Genomic DNA, 21,225 nt, shown 5'->3' on the forward strand with positions numbered 1-21,225 from the left:
ATTACCAATACTATACTACCTCATTATGACTCACGCTAATTCGTTGAAACAACAAATTTCAAGAGAAATGAAATAAAAAAATTGTTAGCAACATTTTAATATATATTTTTATTCAAATGAATTCAATCATACATTACAGAATACTTGAATTTTAGTGTAGTTTCGTTTTTTATTTTTATTAAATTATAATAATAATTACAAAATAAACCTCGACGGTGTTCTGTTACATATAAAAAGTTATGCCTTTTTTTCACACTCTCAATGCCATCACAGGGCCTGTGCCGACACCATCATACCGAGTTCCTTGAGCAATCTTCCATGTGTCAAATAAATGAATATATTGTGCTCTTTGCCCATAAAATTCATGTTAAAGCTATGTGGACAAGTTGTTTAAATTAACTACAATTAAATGCACCATTTGAAACCCCACTCTACTTTATCTTCAAATTTTTCACAGCGCTATTATGCAAGCAATATCCAGAACAAATATATGTATATAATACTGATCTCCAGTGCTAGGACGTTGGATGGACAAAGCGGTATTTTCCATTCAAGCGATAGTTACATTTTTAATATCTCTGTAATTGACACTCCCCGTACATCAAATCAAACATGTGATCCATTTCATATTGCTCACACAATATCTTTATCTTTTAAATGAAAATATACAATTTATTACAGGTAATAGTCTGCTATGGACCTCGAATCTAATCTATGACAGTCCCGACCTATATAAAATCAATTCTCTATAATAACTATGACCTGAAAGAAATTTAAGGACTGTAATAGTATAACCACTTGGAAGCGGGCGACAATGAAGCAATCAATATCCTTCCATAATGAGAGTAACAAAATGCGATAAAATTTAACAGTTACAATAGCGATTTCTCTATAATCATAGATAAATATGCGGCCGGGTGCGACCCTCGGTGCCAGTAAACATTTGAACAAGATTTACTCTTATGAGAATATGTACAGAGGCATGGAGCGACCGCTGCAGCTCAGAGCGCAGCGGCGGGACATCATTGGCTCTTCAACTCCTTACCGATAGTGTAGGACACCAGCCGCGTCCAGTCAATCTTACTGCGGGTCACCGGGAGCTGTCGTCGGAGCGCTTTGAACGTGGTGTCACTCATTGTCTTGTAATTGTCAGATATCGCCGTCTGGTACGCGTTCTCCGCGTCACAAACCGACCTCACGAATTCCTTGGCGGTAGCAGCTTCGCCGGTAGCCGCTAGACTCGCGCGGACCTCTTTGGAACTAACGAGCTGGACGTTGCCGTCTTCGTAGTAGTGCACCTGAACGCGGAGCATGCCACGGAGCTCTGCAGCGCCTCCCCCTACTGTTAAAGACCATACGGAGCGCCATCTTCCGTTCCAGTAATTTTTCGGCTGAAACTGATGGTCCTCAATGCAGGCGACGAGAGATACGGCCCCATTCTCGAGGGTTCGGCCCACGACTAAGCTCGCTCCGTGTTTGTAATGTTCGGCCACATAGTTTGTCAGCTCCACGTCCAAAGCTGCTCTCCAGGCCTCCGCCTCACGGTCGGGCTCATGAGGTTCATAATCGGATGCTTCCTTACGCAAATGGTCGTATTTAAAGGATCTTTTTGAACGAGGGTCGAAAAACCTACCTCCACCGAGGTCATTATGGTCGGTTATAAGCGTGTGAAGCTCAGAACCTTCAAGACGCACGGGCGTGAGCTGATCTCTGTTGTATTGCGAGAAAGCTCCGCTCGCTCCTTCTTTTAGCAAAGTATCGTTATTTAACAGTACTCTGACATCATTGAACACTTCATTAAATTCTCCTGGGGGTGAATGTAGTATAAAATCCGAAACAATTCTCACTTTTTCCTGATCACTAATCACTTCGTCACCGTCCGCCGCCATTTTTGGTGCTTTTGACACTACCACAGACGAAACTACAGATGATCTCTGATGTCTGTACTGCTACCATCAACAAGAGTGACAAATTACTGACGGATGCATTTCTTTCAAAATCAAACTCCTGCTGTTAAATAGATTTTATTATTAGAAGACTAATACATAGATAGGCTATTATTCTAAGATTATAAATATATAATTATAATAGAAGTTTATTTATTACACTGTTAAAATTATATTAACAGGTTGTTTGAAAAAACACAGAGTTGAATAAGAAGATTAAATTGCATTACAAAAGTCATATTATTGTGACATGTATGTAATAATAGTTATACTCATATTAATAGCTATTTCCTTTTATTACTACAATAATATATGTCATTATCTTTGCAAAACTTTTCAAATGTCATCGAGGTGCTGCTTTCAGATGTCTGTCATACGAAGTTGTGTAACAAATTTTTCAAAAAATTGATTAATTAAATAACTTAAACAATGCTGTTTTACAAATACTACGATACTCCTGAAGGTCAGGACATATATAAGAAAGCTTTCGTCACATCCAAATATGCAGCTCTCACAGGTCTTGGAATAGGAACATACGATGTGTTGATGTATTCTCATCCGAAGGGGCTCTTTAATACGGCTTATCGTTTTGGGTACTTCATAGTCCCGATGGTGGGAATGGCTACGACTTTTGCAGTAACAGCTAATGCTATACAGAACTACAGAGGCAAAAATGACGAGTTGAATTACTTCTTGGGCGGCGCCGCTTCAGGAGCCTTGTTCGCTGTCTGGCAGCGATCTGGACTTATCGCACTCCCCGCAGCTGTCGTTCTCGGCGTTGCGGCGGCCATAAAGAAACAAGCATACGACAATAACTTCACCTTCTTCCCTCAAATCAAATATGCTACCAAGTCGGCTGTAAACGTTAAAAGTGATTGGTCCTTGGTCAAAGACGTTGAGGAACTGAAAACATGGACCACAGGTTAGTTGAACTGCATATGTAATTATAATATTGACAACATTTTTATATCAAAATTACAATAAAAACCCTATTTGCTAGCCAATACAGACATCCACAAATCATAAGTTTTCACCTCACCTTCAACTTTGAAGACATCCCCACAGTAGATTATACCTTCTATCATATATTTAGCCGAAGCTACTCCCATATCATATAACAGACAACTCTCTCAACACAAATCTAACATCCCTTAATTTAGATTAGTGTTAATTGAGATATTGCGAGTTACATATTACCTATATTAAGGATACATTTGATTGCAGGTTCACAGTAATGTCCGTGTACAGAAGATGAAAATTGAGCATAGTTTGTAAATAACATCAATATTGTGATAAAATAAAAATAATCAAACACATTTGTTTTATTTTACAATAAAATAATTTTATTTTCATCATCCTGCAGATTTTTTTTATTGAATCACGGAATATATTGCCAACGGCAATGTTTTGTTGTTGGACAAATTATAATATTGAGCAAAGTGTTGAGAATATACGAAAGAGTTTGTCAAATGGTATAAAGGCATCTGTTTAATTTAAATTATATTATTTTAAAGAAGACTATTTATTCTGTAGAATTATTTTCTTCTATAAAAATGACATTAATTGTGAATTGATACTGCCGACATCAGAATGTCCAGTTTTATAGGAACAAGGGCAATACAAAGCCAAGATAGACATTGTGCTTTATAACACTCATTGAATAGATATGTATATAATACAATTAGTAAATAATAAAAACAGGTTAATGCTTCTGAATTTTTCTCTACTACAAATATAAATTTTGAATATTGCCTCTGTTTTTGATAATAAACAAACATTTACAATAAGTCCTTTATTGATTTATTACAAACACTTCCTTAAAACCTATTTTTGGCAAAAGAAACCTGTTTGGTATTCCATCCTTTAATTTTAGAAATTGTTTTTTTATTTTTAATTAAATCTTTTATTATAGCAACAATGCAGTTCACAATAAGTGCAGTGATTTCTTCTTATTCTATGTAGGTGTTTAAATTGATGTTAATTTTGTATATAAATGTTCATATTGTTTTATGTATGGATATCCCTATTTAATGTTAAGAGTGTTCTGTTACAACAAATTTTGTAATTGATGATAAGTGAATTACTGCTTCATAGAATATGTCGAACAACACAAAGAATTAAATAAAATATATAAAAAACTGAATGACTCAATACGTCTTATAACAATTTTTCTCAATTTTCAATTGTTTTACATGATCGCAAAACAAAAATTTGCATTGTAAGAGTGTGTAGGGGAACATAGCTAATGGTTTAGTACTAAAACATTTAAGCTCTTTTTTGCTTGTAAAAACTATTTTTATATAAAATTTTTATAAAATTGAAATAAATTAGCATTTATGTAAGTTGAAAATAATTGTTGTTCCAGTATATGACATACAACACAAGTTTAAATTTCAGACCACTAAGAAATAAATTAGTAAAAAAAGACTGGTTTTTTAAGTGACAGTAAATAAATAATGTATTTTGTAATAATGAAGGTCATCGTAAGGGAGGGGAATTGAAACAATATTTTAGGTTAATAATTTATTTCTTACAAAATCTAATCAAACAATAACAAATAAGCTGATAAGAAAATGCTAAAAAAATAAATGTTGTCATGGATACATACTTTTAATATATTCCTTTAAATAAATAGGTAAATCTTTCGGTTCACGGGGGAGTAGCCTGCCGCGGGTATGACCCTGAATCTACGTCAAAAGCTTTTAAACACAACGAGTTTATTATAAAATAAACTATAAAATAGCACACTCATACCTTCACGCATGAAAGTTAATGAGTAAAGAACTTGTAACACTCCGTTTGCAGTGAGATCGGCAAATATATGGTAAACATAATACGAGCATTATTATTGGGTCTCACGACTGGTGTATTTGGTGACGGCAGTCACACCCCTGTTGTTCACATTTCAAGGAATGTTATTATGTAGAATTAATTGATAATTCAATGACAAAATAAAAATAAAAGTGTTCGAGATAACTGATACGATTTAAATGCAGAACTCAATAAATTTTGATGCCATTACCGACGGACATTGACGATGGACTCGATCGATTATGGCGTTATATTTGAATCTTAGAACAATTTTATGAGATGACTTACAAAGAGAATTATTCGGAACACAGTTGTCAGTTGTTATACAAAATCTAGAAAAGCTGGAAGAGAATTTGGCACAACCTTCCTCTACATATGAATATCAAAGAGCTACAAGGAATATATAGAGGGGACATAGTGATGTGAGAAAGTGTCATAGAATTAACTAAACATTAGGTTACGATATTAGTATGACGAGAGCTGGACAAAGATCTAGGACCAATTATTACTATCGAAGAGGTACGTTTTTCAATAAACATATAACTGTAAACATAGCCGTATATAAACGTCTTCACATTAATACTATTTTCTATCAGTTCATTTAGAATTTGTCTTCTTTGGGTTCTCCTCTTCTTCGACTTCCTCTTCTTCTACTTCTTCCTCTATTTCTTCAATTTCTATTTCTTCTTCGATCTCTTCGTCCGACACCTCATCCTCTTTCTGTAATGATGGTATCGTTCAATAAATGCTCTTAAACGTTATACATGAACTTCTTGTGTCACACTCCGCGATGGACTACACTAAACGGCTTGACGGATTTTAATGTGATTTCATACTGTGTATAGGAATAAGAAATCAACGTAAACCGGTGGTCTGACAAAAATTTTTTTTTTACGAGTTGGCACAAAAATGCATAGAACCCTGAATTTTCACTCTTGTATCAAGAAATAATTTAAGAAGATTATTTATATTTAGGCCTGTTATTATACAGTTGTGGAATGAAGTCGCGGGTAGAAGCTAGTCTCCCTATAAATAGTTGTAATGGATGCGTTCACCTCAGCGTGTTGTGTCGCCGCACTGGCCGTCGTAAAATCGTCCTGAGATTCTGTACAGGGAAATAAAACAATACATTAGTCAGAGAAAAGTATTACATCGAACAAAGAAAGAAGACTGAAGCGCGATAAATTATAAATGATTACATTATAAATGATACATGAACAAAATCGTAAATATATGAGTAATTTGATTTTAAGTTCAATGATATGAGAATACTTAACGAGTGTAATTTCTGAAATATATATATTATGTATGTGACAAAGTTACCTAGATCCCTGTCGGGTGTGTCTCGCGGAGCGTCCTGGATCAAAGACAACGTTATTTTCCCGCTCACCACCAACTGAAAAAAAAACAATATAAAATTAGTTTTTGTCCGCGACTTCGTCCGTTTTCTCTTCAGTATTGTGTTAGGAGAGGAATGAGTAATGTGTATGAATGTAAACACATAAGCGACATCTATCGTCTGTGGCACGCAACTCTATGGGCTGCCTGGAACACTTATAGTCTATGGTTATTCTGATGTCTTAACTGCACTATGGGAAAGTTTTGTGAGAATCGTTTCAGTATATTCTACACGAGCAACAAACGTCTATTTAGCTGTATATATTAAATGTCCCATTTATAATATTAGTACGATTAGTGTTCATTGTCGATACTTACGGATGCATCTTTGCTAGGTTGTGATCTGTCTTCGAAATCGCTGATGAGGACACGAGACTGCTGAGGTATCTCCGTCTCCAGGAAGATGGACTGCACCGGTTCAGACTCGTGCTACAAGCGGTGTTTGTAACTTTGAATGTAGTGTCATGTATGTGTTATGTAGATCAGACTATTGTATTAGAATACTTTGGACCCATTTTGGGCGCCACTTTGATAGGCTCGCTGTTATTACGAAAATGTGTGTTAAATTAAATTTATTAATGATGTCTCCACTGTTTATTTGTCACTTCATTAAATATAGACGACATTATTAGTTTAAATGACATTTTTGTCTTTAAAAAATCCACTAAATTATAAGGTTGCTGTTAATAGGTATGTCTTAGAAGTTAGTATAATTAATACTACGTAGAAGAGAACTAGCAGTTTATTGAAATAGAACTATTTGTTACTGCGGTTTCGTACGTCCAAAGTACTTTGAGATTTGATGATTTTATTATTTATTATGTTAAAAAATTATATATCTAACTAAACAAGAGTGTCTCCATTAAACAAGGATAAGGGTTGAGAAATTTACACTGGCGAATAAAAATGAAAGATTATGAAGACAAAAATCTGAAAGTGACCCAAATTATGTTTCGTCAATGTCATTTGGGTCAATCATACAAGGTCTGAACGATATGCACAGTGAGGTGCGCCCTCACCGGTCGTTGGGGTGCTACCACCCGCGGCGGCTCCGCCCTCCAGGCGCCACCATCTGCGTGGTGAGCCGTCGTCTCCATACCTACCACCTGGTAAGCTCCTAGGTTATTAACTACTGAACTATGAAGGAATTTCCTCCAGATTATTTTTTTAATATGATCTAAGGCTTACCTTTACTACTTGACTTTCTTTCTCCGCAATTTCATTATTTTCAACAGGATCCTCATCAATAGCTTCTTCTAGAAGTTTCTGTGTTGATTCCATCTCCTCTATTAATTCTTTTCGCTCTTGATTTAGAAAGTCTTCAGAGGTTTTGGTCGGAGTATTTGCTGGACCTGATTCTTTTTCCTCTCTTAAATTTAAGTCATCTTGAGTCAAACTCTCTGTTGCGCTTTGAGTCAAAGTTTCGTTTACTTTTTCAGATAAATTTTTCTTTTCTTCAACATCGTTATCGGTTAATGGCATTTGTTTATCAAGTTCTGTGTTTTCTTGTGCGGTGTCTACTTCATCTTTTAACAAATCTTCTGATTTTTCTTCTGTCTCCAGATTTAATTTTTCCTCCTCTTTAATATTTTCTTCCAATGACGATTTCCCTGGTTGGCAAACATCTTGTACTTCAGGGTTTATTTCTTTTGTTTGTGGTTCTGGACATACTTCTTTATCTTTTTGAAGTTCAGGGGTGCTCTCTTTCGCTTCTCGATATTCACTCGTGACTATTTGGACTGGTCCACTATTATGAAGAATTGTACCGTTGGTATACTGACGAGTACTATCCAGCGCTTCCTAGAAAGACGAATTCAAAATAATTACTACTAACACTTATAAACAATTTACATGACAACATTTGTATGTACGTCTAAATAAAGAAAATACAAAACAACAACACACAACATTAACTACAGTAGCAACTAATAACAGAAATATATGAAGAAACTTTCTTAAGTACAACAAACAGGATTGCGATCTGTTTTCACTAAGAAATAAAATAAATATTCAAACCAAAAACATAAAACTAAAAGCCATAATAAGATTATCTTTAACGCAAACATCGAGAACTACTAGCAGACTGTCAATAACTTTTACTGAGCTATTAATAATGAAAGTGTTATAAAGATGTACTCCATAGGGAATTGTAATTAATGTATGTATTTTCAGTTTAGGACGCACGAGATTAAAAGTCAGAATGGTTTTTGTATTATCTTAGTTTGTGTTAAGCTGGTAGCGTGGTGAAAGATAGATGAGAGCAGATGAGAAACAAGAAATGTATTAATATGGAGATAAGATGTAAAAAAAATTACACATACGAAAATGGAGGCAACTAAACGCAATGAAGTTGAATAATGTGTTTGGTGGTCGAGGGAGTACAGGTAGAGCGAGGTCGATAATTCAGTATGGAAGATAGTTTTCAGTAAGAAAATATATTTAAGACCAATATTTCGGTTAAATGTGAGTCTGTGCCAAGTGCATGACTGTTTTATACATAGGTAGCATCGATAACGTAATGAAAATTTTAGCAACATAAACAAATTTAAATAAAGAATTATGAATAAAAGTAAGGAAAAACATAAAACAAAACCTAGCAGGGAATATATACAAAAAGGAACGTAAGAAAAGAATAAACAGAACAGGCCGAGGGTACAGATATAACAATGATGGAAGCTATCATGCAAGACCTGGCTCTGGGTGCTGGAAGACTCCATCTGCTGCCTCACCTCCGCTACCAGCCCTGATATAGCAGTGACGACTGTCGATAACAAGGGATTTAAATATCGGACCCGTAATTTTTATTAACACATCGGATCTAATGGATCTTGATTTCTTATCTTTTATAAAGTGGGTTGGATTAATTTGCACATTTGGATCACGTTACTAGGTCAATTTAAATAGTTAAGGACGTCAAACTAATTTTATTCATTGGTTACTTCTTTGGTTCAAATTAAAATGTTAATTGTTATTAACTTTAACATATAGCACAAAAAGGTTTAAAAAATATCTGTCTACGCGTAGTCCAAAACATGTCCAGTTACGAACGAAATTTTCGTTGTATATTATGTTTAAAAATTACGAATTTTGCCATAATATAACCGCCATCGAATTTACGATGAAAACTAACTAAGAAGTAAATATAAAAACAGATGTCGAAGGACGAATACTCAAATAGTTGTAGAAAGCATCGTGCATCTTGGACGATGGCCAACAAGTGCGGTTTATGACGTTGAACAGACTACAGATACCATATATCACAACAAGTTGATTTTGATGTTTTTAACACAATTGTCCGCAACTAGTAGTACATGTATGATATTAAATACATGTATGTATATCGTTATGAGATCAAAATTTTATCTAATAGATTATGATGAGCCTATTTTTTGGAGTGTTAATTTTGCTTCCTTTTTTGTTTACGTGAATCTGCTAGAAATATTATTTCTCTTAGAAACTAATTTCCCTTTTCACCTTTAACTCCGATTTTCTGGATAAGAGTTGGCCCAAAAACATCAACTTCCGACGTACGAGTATGAAATTATAGTTGTTTTTTTTTTAACTCGTGCATTAGAAATTCATATGTATATCATTAGCTAAACTGATCTAGGGAACACAAAAACAAAAACTATGAATGCCGTCACCATGCCCAAGCGTTTTATTAATACAACTATGGACCTCTCGTTAACAAGCTGTACCCAAAAGTATATTTTGATAGCACTAAATAAAAATACCGTATAGACATGTGCGATTCGATATCCCAATAATAATACAAAGAAAATGCCATACTATAAGTGTAACATAATCGGGGACCTTGCGTATCATAAACAAATTAAACTAAAGAGTTGCCACTATTAAGTTTGACAATCACATCTTCCTATAATTTTATTATTATTGTTTAAAATCTTCAGTAGAGGCTCAATTTGTTACACGATCCAGGTAGAGGACCCCGGCCTCATGACCCCCTCACGCTCAAAGGATATCGAACCGCAATGAATCGGTACCGCGTTCCGCTGCGCGAGTTGGCCCACGATGCGTTGCATGGCGCGCTCAGTCTCCGCGAGACGGGCCCTCAGCGCCGCCAGCTCAGCATCCCCTGTCACAATCCCTCGTCAAACATCGCGTCTACCGATACCCCTCAAAAACCCTTCACTGTATACCCTTCCTCACTAACCATCAGCTTCATACTTCATAGCCACAAAGACAATTACCATTAAATGTCCCAAAAACCATAAGGATTAAGAATAACGTTTAAATACTATATGTAACGATTTCAAACCGTCAAGCCATTTATGAAAATAAGTTGTAATTAATAAGTATAATTACGAACAAACGTGTTCGAGTATCAGAAATATTTAGAAACGTGATTTATTGAGGTTGAAATTTTTAAATTAGGCATGTTGTTTAAATAGTAATGTCTGCTCTGTTGTCACGTGAAAGGACCGCCCATTGCGAATGTCGCTGCAACCATAAGGAGCACAAGTTGGCACGCTCGCAGCACATACGGAGCAGACTCAGATAGTTTTATAAATCTGCTCACATAATATTCATTGACCTAGGTTTGTGTATGTAATTGTAATTGCTCCGTATTAACTTTGTCGCTGCAAACTTGTAGTAAGAATAAAGTTTACGTTTAGAACTATATTGTTTTTAACATTTTGGTCCTTTATTTTGCAAAATGGATTAAAATTATACTGTACTTTAAGGAGTGACGTCCCATAGAATTTTATTTCCTAGTAAACAAAACTTGGAAACTAACTGGAGAACCAGTTAATAACAAGAAGAATATATAGCAACGGTTTTGTCAAAATTAACACAACGGTATTAGCCTCTTGATCAACTTTACATCTTACTACTAAGTCAAAGTTGGCTTTGTCACACAGCATACAGAGCGTTACCAGTTTTCATTCATCAATCTTCTCACATAGTATTAATGTAGGTTATTGATTATGAACGGCAACGTTCTAGTGTGACGATGCAGACTCGGACTAAGCATACCGATGGTCCATACCACGGTATAAACACTGTAATTATTTATTTTGACATTCCATATAGAACATTTTTTTTGTCACGCATATGACATCATAGGCCATAGGTCCAAAGGGTATGAAATATTGTTTTACGTAATATACGCTGTATTAAGACTTAACGTTAACCGTAATTCTGATTCCTCTGAATCAACAACAACTTTCCTTCGTACCCGCTTCGAATCTCAGCCGATTGAGATTATTTTTGGTCGCGATATACTTTAACGTTTCTGTTGTACAACACAGACTATTAACCATCTTTAAAAACCTCTATTTGAATGAAAGTTTCACGATTCTTTTATAAATCCACGACATTTTCCATCAATCAGCTGTTGTGTTAGAGATTTATTTCGAAACCTACATTAAATTTATTATTCAAAACATTCGTCGTTGGTTTTTGTTTTAAATATAAGAATTATAGTTACTTATACTTACTAGTGTCAGTTTCCCTGTGTCCTGCGAGCGTGTGGAATGTATTGAGTGTTAGAATATAACATTAAACCAGAGTCAGGGTTGCCATTCGCAAATATTACTCAACTTATATATTGCAAAGTACTTTAGTTTTATATTTTTTGTAAAACCCAAGCAAGGAATTATTATGGTCCAAACTTGGGAAACTTCCGACGCGAGGATGGCAACCACACGACAATTCTTAAAATTTTATTATATTATGTATGTATATGTAACACAAAAAATACTTTTTAAATAGAAACATATCAGATAAATGAACGGAACAAAATGAAATATAACCGTTTAGACAAACATAACATTTATATAACACTATAGTATTATATAAAAAGAAAAAATTAAAGAGCTTACGAATTGGATAAATAAGTGTTTCAGAGCTTAGTCTCCTGACATGTGAATTAAGGAATCTTTATTCTTTAAATTATTTGTTCAGTGGGATAAAATGTTACAAGAGTATTAAATTTAATATGGAAATATAAAGAAATTTTATTTTATCAAAGGTCATTGACGTCACTACACTTACCTAATTTATCCGGCGTTGTCCTCGAGTCGTCTCTGAACACGCGGCGACGGAATTGAGGGTCCGGAGGTACGGGGTCGTAGGGGGTGGCCGCACGTTTGAAGAGAATCTAGGAGTTCAATGATGATTGGTGATACATACTTTTATTATGAGCATCCAGCTTTCAAGTGTCTTTGCTATTCAATATTACACGATGTCATGGGATGGAAGAAGTCAGGGTTATCATTGAGATCATTGTTGGGAGACATTTTCTATTATTATCATCACGACTTCAGCGTTATTTCAGACAAATCTTAATCCAGTACGAAGGGTGGTTTCAGAAATATCTTCTTTGTTAAGATGATAGGATCCCTTACCTTACTGAGGGTGTATACGAAGAACACTATGATGCATATGGTGTAGATGGGCATCACGAACCCCATGGAGGACTTGGGAGCCGGCACAGGTCCCCCGGGAGCACCCAGAGGTGGACGCATACCCGGGATAGGAGGTGGCTACAGAACATAAGGCAATAAATATTAATATAATGATAGTTTTAACTTGAACACAATGCTAACCTAACACTAGATGGAATTAAAATTACACTTCGATCCCAGAAAGATCTCGAACCTGTTGTCTGAGAAATATGACGTTATGGTTACTTTAACAATTATGCTATCTTGTACTGACCCTGAATAGTGGATTAATAATACGATAGATGGCACCTCATGGTACAATAGATAGCGAATAAAGATTGCTTCTTGTCCATAACAAATGATTTCATCGGGTTCGAGTGATAAGCGATTAAAGTGAAATTTCTATTTTAATGTAATTATAATTTTTTAGTCTTCATTAATATAAACTTCATGTAGAAGACAAAATAATGGTAATTTCGCTTTCAATTTACGAATTTAGAAGCTATAATTCCACGTGACGCTATTACTATTTAGTGACAATACGAATGCTTTTTTTTGACGATTATATTAGCTATATTTTTTACAAACATATACCTTTATAATGTTATTAAACATTAGTCAAAAATAGTTGTTTGTTAAGTAATGAACATTGATACACTTTGTAAATTTTAATTAATTAAAAGTTTGTATTAAATATTACATTAATGTTTGTGTGGTATAATTTATATAATAGACAGTTATATACCGACCTTCTCTATCATTTCGTTTGACACAAAATATTTAAATAGTATATTTATCGAAGACCACAACCAACGCCGTCTTGTTAGTGACTAGCTTCAGAATATTGACATTGAATATTAACGAGTCCATCTCACCGGCATCCGGTGATCAGATGAGATCAAAACGTCTCCAGTCCGTACACGAACGAAAGGAAAGTCTTGGTGCGACTCAACAACACTAAATTCGGTTGAAACATATTTAATTTAAAAGCCATTTCTTTACACAAATTGTTGCTATTACAGTGTGAAATATAATTTAATCCTTTCAAATATATGTAGCCTCATCCATTCTGTTCGACTGGCATCTTTATTCTAACCAAAAATTCTTATTTCTATCGTAATTTTCATTTTATATATTGGCTTTATGATTTTCATTCAAACTTCATGTGAGAAACATAGTACGAATTTGATATTATATTTAAAAAAAAATAGGCCTAAGGAAAACTGTAATAACCATTTATATATAACTAATTATAATAGACAATGTCTTGTATTGTGAATTGTCTTAAGACAGTCGTCAGTCTGCAGATGGACTAACATTATCAAAGACCTGCGTCATCTTAAAAACTGATCCCATCCGCTCCCAGAATATATTTACCGTTCACTGATTCTGGAAATGTCGCTGTGAACATTTATATCAGACGTATAATATTTAACTTATAACGAATTTCTCCTCGTGAATTCTAAAGGAAGGACAATGGTTCGATTTGATTGTGTAAGGAATAAAAACACCGTATATACCGCAACCTGTATATCTTAAGAGAAATTGTAAGATGCGTAACCCACACGAACAGATATAAAATGGGTTCAGCCAAAACATATACTAATCTAGCTTTTCCAATACATGATTATAATAATATAAACTAATTGCAATATAAAATATGTGTGTACGTTCTGTTCCTATCTCTATATATCATTAATATTAAATAAAAGGAACATTATTGAAATCAACTCAAAAAATATCCAATTTTTTTGCCAGCTAAGGCTTTCTGTTGAGAAGACATCAAATAACCTCCCCTAATACAAACACGACAGCGTACAAAAATGTTATATAATTACGATAAAGACTATGGCTTGAGACACAAATTTATAGCCTCCGATAGAAATGACAGAAAATAATTGTATATAGAAGTAAATTTAGTTGCTGCATTTGTCTGTATTTTCTAAAAATAACAATAAAACAATGTTTAGTCAATAGTAGGAACACAACTTTTGTGTTAATTATTGTGTCCAAACATCAGAAAACCTAGTCAGGGGCTGGACAAATACTAAATTGGCGACTTCACTCAAGTTCTAACACAAACTTTTATTCATTAAATTATTATTCCGTTAACACTTATGTAATTAAGACATATTTTTATAATAATTTAGTACATTCTTCTCAAACATCCTTCTTCATTATCATCAAGCACGTCAAACCACAGACAAAAACTAGTATGTACTAAAAGAATATATATTAAATTTGTCTATATGAAGTGTCTAATTGACAGTGAAGTCAGAACGTCCTCTCATTTGTATGTGTGTGATGTTTACTTCTAGGTCGTAGAAGTGGGTCGCTTGTATTGTACAACTACATGTTGTTTTCAACTCATTCTTCAAACAAATTAATCGCTCGTCCGTGTTAATTTTGTTTTCGGTTATAATTTATCAAGTCATGTTTAACTTATTTTTTATAATTATTACTCCGAAAGTGTTCAGTCGAGAAGTTTTAAACATTTAAGTAATTGAAATATATATATGAAAAGACGTTCTTTGAAATTTTTATTCAAACCAGAATTTAGTTTCTAAATTATGATATAAGAAATACAAAAAAGATATCTGTAATCGTTTTAATTTATCTTCAATATATTTTCTTCGTTTTTATATTATATTAAATAATTAAAAATGCATTTAACAGACGGTGTCCCCGTCAATGCTCTTTAGTGTTACGTAGACGTTAATCCAGCTTTATCAGCAATTTGAAGTGCTGCCAAGCGCTTGTTGTGTCACCTAACTTAGCTGTAGCTGCATAAGCTAAAATTTATGTGTCGTCTATAAATATTTATAATATATAATTAAGCACTTTGCAGCTGCTTTAGGTGTAACAGTGCACACAGATAATGAATATTTTCCCGCCATTAATATATATAAATGAATGCTATTCGTCCAAACGTCGTAAAGTTATAAATTAGTATAATGGTACTCATTTTTGTTACATTTTAAACATCACTGCAACTTCAACTAGTGTTTTAATAGCTCACATGTTATGTGCATGTTAATTCGGTCGCAAGATCACCGCGGACCAAAATAATGGCAATGACATCATTACTTAGCGCAAGCGATAAGCGTCGAGCGTTTTGGATACAAAAAATATATAATTATGGGTCCTCTGTGTCCGTCTATTTTAAGAATATTTTTTTATTTCACTTGTAAACCTGGTAACCTATAATTTTTGAATATTCCATGTAATGTTATAACATAGTTATTTAGATGACAGTAAAAGTTGGCAATGAAAGAAGGTTCCATATTTTACGCCATACGATTGTTGGCTAATGTCGCCGCAAATATACGCACACATTCGCTTACAATCCCTCAGTTTGTTTTGACACCAGTTCAATATTAAAATTTTGCAATCTTTAATATTATTAACGGCCTTTATAAATGTATATATATTATTTAAGCTTCGTGTTAGGGTAAGCGAAGCTCCAGCGGTTATAGATATCGAAGAAGGTTTATGAAGTAAACCTTCATCGGTTTTGGCCATTCCCAGCGAACCGTCACGCTTCACTCGACTGACCTTGATGTCCAGATCGTAGTACACTGAGAGGGGAGAGAGTGATCGTACCCTGACATGTGGGGGGAGAGCCACGGGCTTCGGAGGTGTCCCTGGCGGAGTGGGAGGTATAGCTCTACCCCGCTCACGCATGGCCGGATGAGCTCCAACTCTGATAGGAGGTCGTTCCTGTTTCACAGCTACAATGACAAACACAATGAGGAATTATTAAATTATTCATAACGTACGTTAAATATATATAGTTAGGAGTAACACCTGGTTAGTCGTTATACCTGTTACATCTGGTTTGGTTATTGTTTACGTATATTTTTATATTAGTAATTAGAAGCGATTGAGTTAAAGAATCACTCCTTAAAAAATGTAAATGAAAATATTCTAAACAGAAGAACTCATGCGACGATTATGACTGGGTGATTTTATTAATATACAAATATAAATAAAACTAATATTTTTGGATTACTACTCGTATTTTATTATTTTAAAAAACTACATATTTCGGACGTTTCGGTTACTTAGTAGCAACCGTGATCACAAGCTGAGGATTTTAAAAAATTAAGTAATCCGTAATCCGAAAATATTAGTTTTATTTAAATGAATACTCGCGAGTCTTATATCTTATTAATATACGAATTAAAAAGAAAATTTAATTTTTTATAAGATATAGTTACGGAGCCTTTAAAATTTTTTCTTCTAAAATGACTCAACGTTTTAATTTTAAAGCTAAAATTTCGATAGTTCTTTTGTTTCAACCACTGCTGAGCCACACATAATACTCTACTTGTTAACATTACACTTACTATATAATGATATAATACATGTAATTTGATAATCTAATTCAAAATATTATAACCATCTTATATGACTCATTCAGAGTGGCATAACCGCTCTCATGTTCGAGGGCCTTTAAATATACTTTAGAATAAATTTGCGCCTTCCATGTTACACCTGATGTTGGTTGATATTTTTTACTTTTCTAAAATTATAAAAAATATAAGTGACAGCAGTTTAAAATATATTTATTAATAAAAAAAAACTTCACAAAACATTTCTATACACTACTACATACACAAATATTTATTATGTTATCAGATATTGACTAAGTTTCACAAAAAACTAATTTACATTAAATTCATCACATTTTACAATAAATATGTAGATTATAAATGTCCTTATATAGGTTATATTTTATGTTCGCTTTAAACTAATTAATGTTATTTCTACCAAGAGATTTCCCGCTATCATTACTGATATACACCATCAGATCAATACGACCCACTTCGTCAATTGCCACATTACCTAATTTGTATAAACCCGTATGGTTTACCAAGGTTCGCTAAACAACGCCGGCGCATGTATTTAAAACAAATATGTTTGAGGCCAGACAGGCGACAGCATAACGTTTGATATTAGTTAACTAGATATTTGAACCGCTTGTTATGATAGGGATCATTTTTATGATTATCTACATACAAATATCTTAACGATTCGTCAGACCACCCTTTCTGGTTTAACTTCAATCGTAAGTATAGTTTTAATTCATAATGTTAATGTTATTATTATACAATATTTTCTTTATTTCATTGTTCATTTTACGAAAATATATTTGGTGTATAATATTTTATAACAATTCCTAATAAGGATAAATGGACAAGGCATTCCTTTATTATGCCTTAGAGACATTTAAGTAAGGCGTAAGCGCATGTAATTACATACAATATATTTTTGTTTATTTTAAATCAAGCCCAAGATTTTCATTCTACTGATTTGATAGCAATTAATAGCAATCAGAAGGTCATTAAACTTTTGAATATTATAAAACTACCAAAGTAAGTTGAGGTAGTTTAAAAAATATATTTAAATATGTATACTAACATTTAAAAAAAATACAAAAAAAACATGTCCGCTGAGCTGTACAAACATTTACGTACACGTATTTACAATAAGATCTGTTCTTCACTGTTCAACTGGGTTACACAATACAATATGTATTATGTACAAGGAATGTATGTATTATGTACAAGTTTCGGACAAAACAATGATGAACACAAGTTTCACTTCATAACTGACTTGAGAGCAAAAGATTTAAGGATACTGTCTAAAGATATATGATTATTGTTGATTTATAACATCTTTTATTTTTCTATACAAAAAGTTAAAACACAATTCGGTTTAATACAAGGGTCAAGACTTCCAGTATCGTAGCCGTGTGATTTATTCAAATACATTACTCGCATTTCGTTAACGACAAACTTTTAACACGACTCCATGACATTTCATTTTGAATACGTAGGTGTCTGGAAAAATTTTGAATAAGTTTTTGTCTCACGTTATGTGTTGAGGTAGTAATTAATAATAATAGTTAATTAAGGCAGATCATCGTTATATTTTCATGCAAATTCATGTAAACTATCTAGACTTTATCTCAAATAAATAATGAATACTGTAATACGGTATTAATATAACTATTTAGGGAATCAAAAAAAACACAAATACTCAAATCATTATCGAAAGCTCTCTTATAATTGTTATGCTGGGTAAATGTTATACATACAAAGAAATTTTTGTATACGATTATTCTACATTAATATTAAATCAATCCGCTTCCGCTCATGACTCGTGTTCCCAAACCAGCTGACCTTAGCAAGTGACAATAGGACGTTAATACTTTTGTTCTTGTATTACAAGTGAGGCCGCTTCAAACAAGTTGTAACGTTGCCTTGTGAAAGCTTTAGTTGAATACACTATATTTGAGAAACATTTTTGTTTTAAAAACAATCTAACTTTCATAACTGCGAACTGAAACATTAGGAGAACCTGAAAGAAAAATGAAATGACGTTTCGTTCCGATCACTATTCTGAACGATAAATAACTCGCACGATTTGACAGTTTTGTATAAGTAAAGTTTCGCGCCATATTTGACAACTAAGTTTATATATTTTTATACAGTCACTAAATACACATCGCGGCAAATAATTGAATAGATTACAATATTTTGTAAGTTTTAATTCCCATATTTCATTCGATGTAAATTTATCTTCAACGTATTAAGATTAAGAAACAACGATTTTTATAATGTTCAGCGCCAACCATATACCTGATAACGGTTTTTGCAGCATCCTTTATTTTTTCTTATTTTATCCATGTGTTACCGAATTCCTAGCAATTATACAACACGTGTTCCAATGAGGTCATAATGATGGAATATTAGATGGCCTTATTATGTAGAGTGAACACTTACTCAGTTCAGTGATTAAAATTATCTAGGACACATGATATAGGGATGTACGGACGTTAATCCAATATAACAAACAAGGTCAGTATATGAAATGAAAAAAAAAATCACGAAATACATGCCACAATAAAATTATAACAATTTTTCTATTTTAATTATATATATATGTTAATCAGAGTCTAAGCAATTCAGAATTATATAAAATAATTCATTAAGTTTTTCATATTTTTAATAATAGTCCAAACATTTGCTCAAGTATTTTGAGTGTATGCAGTTATTATAGAAAATTACCCTCTGATATTTTAGAAGAATATCGTTTTTCTAATGAAAAATGAGTGTAACCATTATTAGTCACTGTTGGTTACTTGTATTAGTAATTGAGAGAACTGCTAGTATTTTATTATTGAAAAAATCAGTGTTAGTTCACATCCCATCATATATAATATTACTAACTTTCTTTCTCTTGCCATGAGTTCACTGCGAAATGTGTACTGAGACTGTACACTGGCACACCAAAGTTTGTCCTCAGGCAAGAACTGTTGCTATTCTTCAGGTTTTCCACTAGCATCTTGGTTGTTTTGCCAACATTCTCGCTACGTTTGACAAATGCTGCCATATCAAGCCCGCATGTATCATTGACAGCTTTAAGGCATTCCGCAGCTGATTGGATCCTATCTCCGAGAACTGGATTGCAGACTTCATTAACTAATTCTAGCACGGCCACCTCCTGCTCAAATATCACTTCACAGCAGCCTAACATAACAACGGCTTCAATGTTACTCGCAAAAAAAATACAACCTTGTCAAATATATCCAGTAAACACTGATATCTGACATATAATTATTATTTGATATATCATAATAAAAAACATTCTAATTAAGATTAATTAAAGCTATTTACAAATTCACTATTCATTGTTTATGGTTATTTATTAACTTTTGTTACATATATCTCGACATATATATGTAACAAGTATAACATAAGTGTAGATTTTGTGAAACAATTCGACCTTTATGCTAACCATTATATAAATTCCTAATATTATTTTCCACAATTATATTTCCCAAGAGGTCATTTTTCTCTCCTATGAGTATGATTTAATGATAAATATATTTTCTCACTATTACACCGCATATAGAGAATCGGTTCGGAACATGACCCAAATAAATTTTAAGACCTTGAACATTTTTAAATTAGGATTTTTTCATTAAAACAATTTTGTTTATAATTCAAATGTAGAACAAGTCTGTTGATTATTTTTTTTATCGTTTAGATAAACTAGTATAAATATAAAATTGCAGTATATATATCAAACTTGGTACTCTGACGTGCTAGCCACATTCCAATCTGATCTTTAGTAAACATAATACTCAGAGTCAACAACTGGACCGTGGTATATTTGCATAGCAATATCTTGTTCTTGAGAATCGCAAACATACACAATTTCATAAGTCGCTTCATTTGAATCACTAAAAAAGGTATGTAATTATTTCTTAACTTCCGAAGTAAATTTTGAGTTAAGACAACGAGTATTATAATTAGATCGAGAAGCGTAAATAAGTCCAGCGATATTGACATTGAGCTAAAATTAAAAATACCTATTTACCTGCCTCCCGGTCAAATTTGTTAGGCTTGAGGTGGTCCGAGGTACTGCCCAGGATGAACGGAGACAGTATCCTGGGCCAGAGGACGGCGAAACATCCAACAACAATCACTAAAACGAACATCGTCTTCCGCGGCCCTAGCACCTCGTCGTTCGCCATTCCGTCGTTTTATCGTATCGTTTGCACGCACGGAGCCAGTCGCACTCTACGGGAACATCGTCGTATGAGATATAAATAAAAAATAACGTTTCGGCAACGTCCGTGGCGAAAT

At 33.5% G+C, this 21,225-nt stretch overlaps 3 protein-coding genes across 5 annotated transcripts; 1 reads left to right on the forward strand and 2 right to left on the reverse strand.

The window, feature by feature from the left end:
- Window positions 1-89: 89 nt before the first annotated feature.
- LOC116771770 (F-actin-capping protein subunit alpha) lies at window positions 90-1,965 on the reverse strand. Its single transcript, XM_032663731.2, has one exon. The coding sequence runs from the start codon at window positions 1,887-1,889 to the stop codon at window positions 1,023-1,025; it is 867 nt and encodes a 288-aa protein (XP_032519622.1). The 5' UTR covers window positions 1,890-1,965; the 3' UTR covers window positions 90-1,022.
- A 315-nt stretch (window positions 1,966-2,280) lies between these two features.
- LOC116771771 (NADH dehydrogenase [ubiquinone] 1 alpha subcomplex subunit 11) lies at window positions 2,281-3,258 on the forward strand. The gene is made up of 2 exons (XM_032663732.2): window positions 2,281-2,868; window positions 3,171-3,258. The coding sequence occupies exons 1-2, from the start codon at window positions 2,376-2,378 to the stop codon at window positions 3,179-3,181; spliced, it is 504 nt and encodes a 167-aa protein (XP_032519623.1). The 5' UTR covers window positions 2,281-2,375; the 3' UTR covers window positions 3,182-3,258.
- Window positions 3,259-4,454: 1,196 nt separating this feature from the next.
- On the reverse strand, window positions 4,455-21,225 carry LOC116771629 (sterile alpha motif domain-containing protein 15). Of its 3 annotated transcripts, none has more exons than XM_061528027.1 (12): window positions 20,957-21,225; window positions 19,804-20,103; window positions 16,169-16,296; window positions 12,527-12,664; window positions 12,174-12,279; window positions 8,846-8,916; window positions 7,344-7,955; window positions 7,175-7,261; window positions 6,474-6,584; window positions 6,081-6,153; window positions 5,813-5,862; window positions 4,455-5,477 (listed from the first exon to the last, which is right to left on the reverse strand). In XM_061528027.1, the coding sequence occupies exons 1-12, from the start codon at window positions 21,111-21,113 to the stop codon at window positions 5,355-5,357; spliced, it is 1,956 nt and encodes a 651-aa protein (XP_061384011.1). In that variant the 5' UTR covers window positions 21,114-21,225; the 3' UTR covers window positions 4,455-5,354. The 3 variants fall into 3 exon arrangements, with proteins under 3 accessions (XP_061384011.1, XP_032519402.2, XP_061384012.1); XM_032663511.2 differs by having other exon boundaries at window positions 16,121-16,296; XM_061528028.1 differs by lacking the exon at window positions 7,175-7,261 and having other exon boundaries at window positions 16,121-16,296; window positions 20,957-21,224.

This window comes from Danaus plexippus, assembly GCF_018135715.1.
Source record: "Danaus plexippus chromosome 16 unlocalized genomic scaffold, MEX_DaPlex mxdp_23, whole genome shotgun sequence".
NCBI lineage: Eukaryota > Metazoa > Arthropoda > Insecta > Lepidoptera > Nymphalidae > Danaus > Danaus plexippus.

Bases quoted from the DNA above. Each gene is read 5' to 3' on its own strand.
- LOC116771770 (XM_032663731.2), bottom strand. From the start codon at position 1,889: ATGGCGGCGGACGGTGACGAAGTGATTAGTGATCAGGAAAAAGTGAGA.
- LOC116771771 (XM_032663732.2), top strand. From the start codon at position 2,376: ATGCTGTTTTACAAATACTACGATACTCCTGAAGGTCAGGACATATAT.
- LOC116771629 (XM_032663511.2), bottom strand. From the start codon at position 21,113: ATGGCGAACGACGAGGTGCTAGGGCCGCGGAAGACGATGTTCGTTTTA. The intron at 12,280-12,526 runs GTAAGGGATCCT...TTGAACTCCTAG, and splicing joins TCGTATACACCCTCAGTAAG to ATTCTCTTCAAACGTGCGGC. The intron at 6,585-7,174 runs GTGAGGGCGCAC...CACCGCTTGTAG, and splicing joins TGGTAGCACCCCAACGACCG to CACGAGTCTGAACCGGTGCA.